Source organism: Bubalus kerabau, chromosome 16 (assembly GCF_029407905.1).
Source record: "Bubalus kerabau isolate K-KA32 ecotype Philippines breed swamp buffalo chromosome 16, PCC_UOA_SB_1v2, whole genome shotgun sequence".
Lineage (NCBI taxonomy): Eukaryota > Metazoa > Chordata > Mammalia > Artiodactyla > Bovidae > Bubalus > Bubalus kerabau.
In genome coordinates, this window is record NC_073639.1 from 45,909,899 (window position 1) to 45,920,000 (window position 10,102).

General features: G+C 32.8%; 1 protein-coding gene across 2 annotated transcripts in view; it reads right to left on the reverse strand.

The window, feature by feature from the left end:
* Positions 1-9,450: 9,450 nt before the first annotated feature.
* GRIA2 (glutamate ionotropic receptor AMPA type subunit 2) overlaps positions 9,451-10,102 on the reverse strand; it is a 183,213-nt gene continuing 182,561 nt past the window's right edge. For both annotated transcript variants that reach the window (XM_055549419.1, XM_055549422.1), the window contains one exon: positions 9,451-10,102. This exon is cut by the window's right edge and continues 154 nt beyond it. In XM_055549419.1, the coding sequence (XP_055405394.1) occupies positions 10,092-10,102 (11 nt within the window). In that variant the 3' untranslated portion in view covers positions 9,451-10,091.

The following is a 10,102-nucleotide window of genomic DNA, read 5'->3' on the forward strand; positions in this document are numbered from 1 at the left end:
ACCCAAAAAAAGCATTATGTAAAAATAATGTGCTCTAAAGAAATTTCTTGGGAGAAGGGGATAATTTATGTTAAATGTTGTTTCTGTTTTCTTAGTAATTTTGCTCTGGCTCCAAGCTGGACCAAACAGAAGCTACTGTGAAGCCCTGTTTTAGATGGTAGTTAGCAATTCCGTTATCCTGGACACATCTGTCAGGAGCTCATCCTCACCTGAGTGATGTACTTCCCACAGCACATCCTACCTGCCCCCCATCCACCATCCACCCACCCCTCCACCAGACTTCACTCTATACCATCTTCTCCATGTATATCCAGTGATGTTCTTCAGTGATGTCTGAGTGTCTGCTCTGGGTACCTGTTGATGGTTTGGTGAGTGAAACACTTAGTTTATTTTTACTTTTAAGGATACATGTTTATCACATAGTGTTACTGTAGCCAGTATCTTCCCATGTGAAATTTACAAGTTTTCCCATAGGAAACTTGCTTCCTCATCCTACCAGCTCCATGACCTTGAAAAAATTATTTTACCTTTCTGTGCCTCAGATTCTTCATCTGCAAAATGAGAATTAAAAGCATAGTGTATATATCAGGTAGCACTACTGGTAAAGAGCCTGCCTGCCAATGCAGGACATGTAGGGGATGCAGGCTTGATCCCTGGGTCGGGAAGATTCCCAGGAGGAGGGCATGGCAACCCACTCCAATATTCTTGCCTGGAGAATTCCATGGACAGAAGAGCATGGCAGGCTACAGTCCATGGGGTCGCAGAGAGTTGGACAGGATTGAAGTGACTTGGCACGTACCTCACGACACATTTGCATCATGCACATCACACACATTTAATGTGATGTCGAACAGAATATGTGCTTTGTAAGTGTAAGCTATCATCATCGGTATTTTTAAACACGGTTTTAAGTACTCAAAGACAAGTAAGATATATTTACTCCCTGCCTTCAGGAAGCTCACACTTCAACAAAGGAAATTGACGTTTAAGCAAATCATGGAAAATACAGCATCACTAGCTGCAGAATTGGAACACAAAGCATTTAGTCAGGTTTGCTTGGGGTTGTAAACATAAACCCTGGAGAAGGAAATGGAAACCCACTCCAGTATTCTTGCCTGGAGAATCCTGTGGACACAGGAGTCTGGTGGGCTGCTGTCCATGGGGTTGCACAGAGTCGGACACGACTGAAGTGACTTAGCATGCATGTACACTTGGGGTTCTGTGGTTGTAGGGGATTCAGATCATGTGGTACAAGAAAGGGACATCTTTACGTGCTAGTTGAGAGATTAGCTGGCTTATGTTAAATTATGTACCAGAAAGATTTGTGTCGAGTCTTACTGATAAGAATGGAGAAATAAAAAGGACAATCGTGGTCCCACAGATGCCTGAGGAATGAGAACTGGCAAAGTGGAAAGGCACATTATCAACACATAAATGTGGAATATAAAGTGAAAATAGGAAACCATGGATGCTTTTCAGGCACAAATGATAAATCTTATGACTCTGAAAATGTTTTTGTGTTTTGCCATTGTATCGGGAAAGACAGTATGGTAATAGGAATAATATGATAATGCATTAAAAAAATGAATGTAAGCTTGAGAATTAAACATAAAAATGTGTTGAAATATACAAATTATTGTAAAAATAATACATTTTATATGCAGATGCTTTATATAAACTACAAGCCCAGATATTAGTATTTTAAAATTTCATAGAACTGAACAATACTATCTTTATGTACTTATTAAAAAATAAATATTAAAATGCATATTTGACACTGTATAGTCAATCTATGATTTTAATCAGTTCTTCAAGTTTTTATTTGCAAAATGTTTTTACATTTTCTAGGCACTATTTACTAATTAATAATGAATTGATGCTTTTGAACTGTGGTGTTGGAGAAGACTCTTGAGAGTCCCTTGGACTGCAAGGAGATCCAACCAGTCAATCCTAAAGGAAATCAGTCCTGAATATTCATTGGAAGGACTGATGCTGAAGCTGAAGCTCCAGTACTTTGGCCACCTGATGCGAAGAACTGACTCATTGGAAAAGACCCTGATGCTGGGAAAGATTGAAGGCATGAGGAGAAGAGGACAACAGAGGATGAGATGGTTGGATAGAATCACCGACTCAATGGACATGAGTTTGAGTAAACTCCAGGAGTTGGCAATGGACAGGAAGGCCTGGTGTGCTGCAGTCCATGGGGTTGCAAAGAGTCGGACACGACTGAGTGACTGAACTGAACTGACCTGAAAGATGAACATGTTATTTCCTTACCAATTATTAGACTGAAAGATTTTTCTCCTTATAGATATTTGACATCAAAAAAGATAAGTAAGTTCAAAAAATTTTTAGCAATAACATTTAAAATTTTCTATCAACTCTCATGATGTTTCTCTGGCCAGTTCTATGTCATTATTTCCCTCGGAGTAAGTTTTGTTTCTGGATACAAATCCAATCACAAAAGTGCATCCTAAACCAAAAAGTAAGCCAATAATTACCCACAAAGCCCCTCTGGATTATGTGTGCCTACTCTTCAAAAAAAAAAAAAAAACAGGTGTTTGAGAACTAAAGAGATTGTGTCTGATGGGAGTAAGGAATCGGCCCTGGGTTATAATCCTGGATCGTCCATTACCATCTCTGCATAGTTGGCCAATGATTTAACTCCTCTGCCCTGAAGATGATCACAACTCTTTGAAACTTATACTGGTAATGAAATATCCTCTGATATTGGAAACTGTTACTCAGATACTTGGAGGGATACCCTTTTTTCCTAACTCCAGAAAATTGTTTCCAGATTTTGAAGCACAATTTTATTCACCATAAGTTATTATTTTTTGATGAAGAAAATGCAAAACATGTTTACATGGATACCATGTAAACATGACTCCAAAATTCTTCCCTGCCGGGAGATGTTTTGACAACTAAGTATGAATATTAGAAATTCAATTTTGAAGAATCAAATACTTTGAAATAAATTTTAAATAAAAAACAGCAAGGTATAATTTGGGGCTTGATTTGGTTACTTTGACTCATATGTCCTAATTACTAGCTGCTTTTCTTTCAAAAGCTCTTTTAAAATATCCATAATAATGTATTTCAATCCACTGAATATTTTTTGAGTTAAAAAAACTCTGAAGGTATGTTAGCAATGTTATAAATAATTAGCAGAATAAATGCTATAGAGGATGTGGAATATTTTTAATACACACATGAACATACACAAACACAGAAACACAAACAATATTAAATAAAAAAGAACAAAGACATGCTTATCTCTTTAACACAAATAGCTGACAGAATAATGCACATAAAACAGACTTGAAAGGCATTTAAGATACAAACTAAGTATAGTTATAAACTCAAGAGTGCATTTAATTTAAAGACAACCCCAAATAAAGATGACAAATGTCACACTGATTATCTATACCAAACCTCACTGAGAACTAAGGCACTCATTTTCAAGACAGCTATGTAAATGTCGATATGTTATCTCTCATCTCAGAATCACATAGAACTCAGTGTCACATGTGACTGCCATTCATGACTCAGACTTCAATAAAATTGTCCTCTGATAGTTGAGAGAACAGGCAAGTCTAATTTAGGAAGGGAAAAATGGTGGCGGGGAAGAGAGACACAGGGAAAGCAAGAACATATAGCTCATAATACTACAGGTTTCCATTTTCATAAGAATCTCAACAACCTTACAAATAATTTTCATTAGGCTATTTCCTTGTAAATCTATATATATTTACACAAAAGTGTTTTTAGATACGGGTCATCTATACCCAATAGCTTCAAGTTTAAATAAACACATTTTTTTCTTTTTGTAATACAAAATTCTTGACAATAAGATGTTGGGGAGTGGAGAAGGTGATGTTTACATAAAAAACCTCTAAACTGCATTATATTATCTCAAAAAAAAAAAAGAAGAAGAAAAATGGAAAACAAGCATACATTAATTTATAATCGATTTTGGTTCTGATTCTTACCTAATAGTCTTTCTTATCTATTAATGTTGGTAATATAAGGAGTGATAATTAAAATATTATGATTATAATACACAGCTTCCTAAATGAAACAAAAAATTTTTTTTCTTTGATTTAGGAAATTCAACAAAAGTGTAGATCCCTCCAAAACACTTTCCATCTGAAGTAAAATACCCTCAATGAATTTAGGTGTGACAATGTAAATGTTTAAATAAAATTTTAAATAGTAACATTCATTTTAAGAATTTTTATGAATAAATTCTCAATTGACAGGCTTGTAGATATGAAATTACCAGCTTGTTTTAAAATACTTTTTCTTCAATTTTTTTTTTTGCAGTTTAAATGTCAGATGCTATTTAGCTGCTGACCAAAAATATACTGAATGATATTTGAATAAACTCTTATCCAAAGAAACAGATTCTAGAGATATACCATAATCATGTAGAAGGCAACAATTTAGAACTACTAAACTGTGTTATTTGTTAATGGACTTACTCTTTGAAAATAGAGATCTAAATATTGATTGATTGTCAAATTTATGGACAAGCACAATTTATGAAACTTAAGATTTTTTTTGAGAAAGGAAAATATTTTGAGTCAATATTTAAAGAGATTGTTGATGAACGTTATCAGATATCTACTTTAAATTTAAATTTGAATGTCTTGAGTTAAAAATTGTTGGACACAGAGATATAACTTTTAATTGTCAGAGTTATCCACATACTCAGATTATTTCTAAGTTGAAATGGATCAAATTCCACATGCTTTAAAGAAAACATCATTCCTAATCATCAGAATAGAGGTTTCCAGTTTAACCATTCCTTCAATTTCTATTTATTCAAGATACATTCAATAAATACTTGTTCAACTGAATGAATGCATAACAGAATTAGTGAATGTCTTGAGATAAAAAAAATTTGGAACTGAATACTGAACTTGATTTTTCTGCACCAAGTGGAACCCCAATGCATAAACTCACTTCTTTACTTTTTAAAGAAGAGAAAATGTTGCCTTATGTTTTAACTGATCATATTACATTTCCTTTCATCATCCCAGGAGAGAGTCCTAGCATCCACATCCTTCAGGTGAGAAGACAAGAGACCAAGGGAGACGTGAACAAAGGCAGGAAAAGCTAGAATCCTGGTTTTGACTCCCTCCCAAGTGGTTAATCCACTCCCCCACATTCCAATTTACAATAAAATGAAATTGGCACATGAACCTGAAAAGGAAGAAAAAAAAGAAAGAAACATGACCAAATTGTGATGAATTCAGGCATATCCAATGAAGTAACAGTGCATTTATGCATATCCAAAAAGGAACTTGGTTCTGAAATAGAAAAACTGATGAATACCTAGTAGGGAAAAAAGACAATTAAAATATAATCTGGACGTGCTCGAGGGTAGAATTAAAATAGAAAATTGACTTGCGTTCATTCTAAAGTGACTTAAAGAAGGAATTCTGATGAGCAAACATATTAAAGATGGAAGAGCCTTCCTTTTCCTACAGAAATTCTGTAAATTGTACATGGAGGAATATAACAAATTTGCAATTATTGAATCAGAATATGCCCATGATGCAGAAATACAGCTTGACAGAAAATTTTTACTTCACTCTAGAAATTCTTAGTCATTTTTTTGTGGTTATTAAGAAGACTCTGAGACTGTCTTGTCTTAACTTTGACAAAATGAACTGTGTTCTAAGTGACCTCAAAGTAAAATCTCAGGAAAGATTCTACTTCTCAAGTCAGAAGTAGACGGGTTAGCATGAAATAAAAGCCAAAAGGTGAGATGAATGAAACTTTACATAGCTACCATTAGAAGCATAATATATAAAAAATTGCAAAAGAACAAGAAGAGAATGTAAAATGGTGAAGCAAGGAGGAAAAAAAAAAATATATATAAACACAAAAATTCTTATGATCTAGATTTATGCCAGGCACTTTCCTACTTGCACTGGATATTTGGTCATTTGTGTTAGTCTCTGGGCTTGAATATCTTCATTTTTATGTAAATATGTTTGAACCTTCATGTACTTAGAGTGCCATATGATATCTATGAGTTGTTTGAAACACAGAAATAGAGAAGTATAATTTATTGATTAGTACCTAATAGAATCCCCAATGTCATGATCTAGTCCAAGCAACATATTATGAGGGTGAATCCCTTTTAAAATATCTGACACAACTGTCAGAAAACATTTAGTGCAACCCCAAATTTTCATTCAGAATATCATGATGATTCATTTATACTTACCCATGTTTAATGCTGGTGATTAAAAATAAATCATTTTTTAGCATTGGAACACTTTGCATGAAATGTACTCTACTTTTAAGCAGATGTTTATATCATTTGATTTCCTTTAATAAGCTTATTTAGAATTCATACACCTGGAGAAGGAAATGGCAACCAACTCCAGTATTCTTGAATGGGAAATCCCATGGACAGTGGAGCCTGGTGGCTACAGTCCATAGGGTCACAAAAGAGTCAGACAAGACATAGTTACTAAACAACAACAAAGACTTCATATAAAATTTGTGGGACTTAACCAATAAACTCTCTAAAGTTCATAGTATATTACTAATAAACCTTACATCATCAATTAAAATCGGCAATATAGAATATGTGTAACTAATTCAATCTATACACCTACTCATTTCATTTCAATTAGAGGAAAATGGAATATTTACCTGAATTGCACCTTATTATACACAACAGAATTGCAGGCTCTCTAATAAATAAACTCTTACCCAGTCTAAAACAGGTTTAAAGACCCACACATACCTTTTAAGGCATTAAAGTATTCAGTTTTGTTTATATTTCCTAGGCTGATAACTCTAGGATATGATGAGATAGGAAATAGAAAACTGGGAAGAAAATCACATTGTATAGTTTTCTAATTATTTTCAATAATGTTTTTTTAATGGTATTGTCAACGTGTTGTATTAAAGTCATCCTGTAGGGTTATTATGTTGTTAATGCTTCTCTTCATTTGCTCTATTTATTACCATGACCACCAAGATATTTACAGCATTTGCAAAGTTATGATTGCAGAATGTTAAGACTACTGTATATTTAAGCAGAGCATTAGTACACTCAATTTTGAAACATTAAATATATTCAAACTGCAAAATTTTATACAAGAAATTTTAATGTGCAAGTTTGAGGAACTAAAATGGCTTAATTTTAGAATATATCTTAAAGCACTGTCTAAATATTAAGATGATCATCTTTGTAGAAAGACAAAGTTGCAAGATTTTTAGTTTCTCATCAGTACTCTCTTCAATAAAATAAGAAATGAACACTTTTTGGAAACATGTATGCCTGGAAATGTGTTACACTGTGGAATTTTTAAAGCAAGTTACTTTTCTGCTCTTCGATATGGTTATAACAGCAGCTGAGCTGATAAAACACAGTGCAAAATGAGGAACAAAATTAATAGTTATATTTCTACATATGCCCTAAACACTTAGTGAGTGTAAGCTTGGAATGTTGAAAATGTTAATGATTTTAGCTAAAAAAGTTATTTCTACTTTATTACAAGTGTATCATGCTAATGTATACACTGAGCAAAGGAGGTCCTTGTTGAGTAGAAACAGCTGGGTTTGCTTGGAACTACACGTAAGTACTTTTTTGTTTGTTTCTCATTATTATTAGTTTTAAGAACTATCTCATAAAAATAAATAAAGATCTTTGTCTTTTTTAAGAACATGTTTTATGTATGACTGAAGTTTTTACAACATCCGAAAAAGCCATCCGATGTTAGATTTAAAAATAAAATCAAAAGCATTTTCTGACATAGTACACATGAAAAATTGGAAATTCCAATATCTTCAATAGAAGTTGTAGAAAGTGTATGTCTCCTTGGAGCCTGACACCCACTTAACACAGCAGAAAATAAGGTACCATATACTGTAAACAAAAAAGTACAGTAAAGGACAGTTGTAAATTTACATAAGAATAGTTCATAAACATTTTGGTCTTTCCATAACAGTTTTTATATAAAATGAATAAAAAAACCTTTAGACAGCTGTCATCACTCTTGTTTGACCACATTTCACTTGATGCACACATATATATTTATATAACAATATATTGATGCACCGTTACATGGATATTATACTATGATTACTGCTTGTAACTGAGATGTGCATTATCCAATCAACATTATCCATAGTTGAAATACTCTTACATTTATGTATTCTTGTCATGTTGTATCTATAAAAACATGAAAATATAACTTTACATTATTTCAATTATTTACATTAGTTCAAGCTTGACAGAGAAAAATTGATAAGCTACAATTTGTAGAAGAGTAGGCCCAGAGGTACATTAAATAGCATTGATTGTATATTGTCATCTTTTTCATTTTTAAAAATCATTTTAAGTATAATATGGAAACAATTAGTCTGCAATTTGGTCATTCTAGCGTTGATGATTTAAACTTAAAATGCACCTCCAACATTCCTGATGAGGAGAAATGCACTAAAATTATATTGTTTTATCCTGGAATTTGTGATTAGGGACAGCTAAATTTAAGGAAGAATATCATGATACCTCACACCACCACTTTCCATGCAAGTGATTGCTATTAAGACTCCACATTTCTCTTTCCCTTTGTGATACATAATAAATAAGAATGTTTTCAAGACAGTAAAACACCAAGTGCGTGCCTGCAGAGATAGCAAGAATAAAAATATTAAAAATTATTACTAAATGTTAATAATTTTAAACTCTGAATTAATTATATTGTAAAGGGCTTCAGTGGAAATAAATGGTCTTTTATGAAGGGAAAGATAGATCCTTAAAATTTCTCAACTAGAGAAATACAAGATCTTTAGTCATGCGTTATAGATATGTGTTTTAGCCACACTGGGCATTTTAAAATAGCTATTCCACCCAAGAAATAAAAGTATAAAAAATATTTATTTTAAGGTCATTTATATTGATGACAATTGGAAGAAACTGTATTGCAGGTGACTCAAAAGTGCTTAAATTATTCATAATATATAAGATTTATGCCAGCTCTTAAAATTTTAAAAACAAAAACACAGATTTAGTTTATGGAATTTGATCAACAGGCATCTATCTACTTTCAAGGCATTTCTAATTTTACCTACAACTGATACTTCTCTCTCTCAAACACTTTAAAATGGAACCTCACATACTCTGGTATTTGTTTTTTAAGATTAGCTTTTTAAATATATTAGCATTTATCTACAGAGATTAAATGCTTTATATATGAGAAGACATACTAAAAACAGGTTCAGATTTTGTTTTGGGAGTTTATACTTTAAGAACCTCCTAGTCTTCTTTAAAGCGAGCTAATTTCTCTGGGAACCTAACAATTTAATAGTCTTTGAATTCACTTGACTTATTGATGACCAAACTGTAGCTAAGTAAAATTAATTGGACCACTTGCAAATAAAACAATAGAAAAATGTTTATTTCAAATGTCAAGCACTGCCAAGTAATTTTATATTAACACCAAATGTTAAAGAATAGGATACATTAAAGTTTTAATAACAATATTAAATTACTACAAGATTGACTCTTCTGTTTTCTTTCCTTAGCATGTACATATTTGGCTTTGAAAAATATGTAACTGATACCTAAAGCCTTTTAATCACTTCCCACTTAGTTTAATTGTTGTTGTCTTATCCAACCAATATGGAAGCAAGTTTACTGAAAAGCCAGTTTGTTTGTGAAAATACCTAAAAATATTTTTTTAATGTTTTTTTTTTCCCTTTTTCTTATAAAACATGTCACATCTTGATGCAGTTGATGTCAAGTGTGCTTAAGTCATTATGAATCAAGAGACTAACAATAGGACTGCAGAAACGAGTTTGTTGTCTGTACAAAGACGTCAGTGAAATTAGAGTACTTCCGTGTGAGCTGTGCGTGTCCACCAAGCTTTGTCTGGAACTGGAGTAGAAAAGGATGTTGTGTTTCTAGGTAACCATTCTTTACAACTCGAGATGAATTCCACATATGTAAGAACTCTTGGCTGAAAGAAAAGTCTTCAAGATACTGGATGCCTCTCACCACTTTGTCAATAAACACACAAGAAAACCATTGTGTAAGGCACTCAAAAGGTTCTTATCAATCATGAGAGAT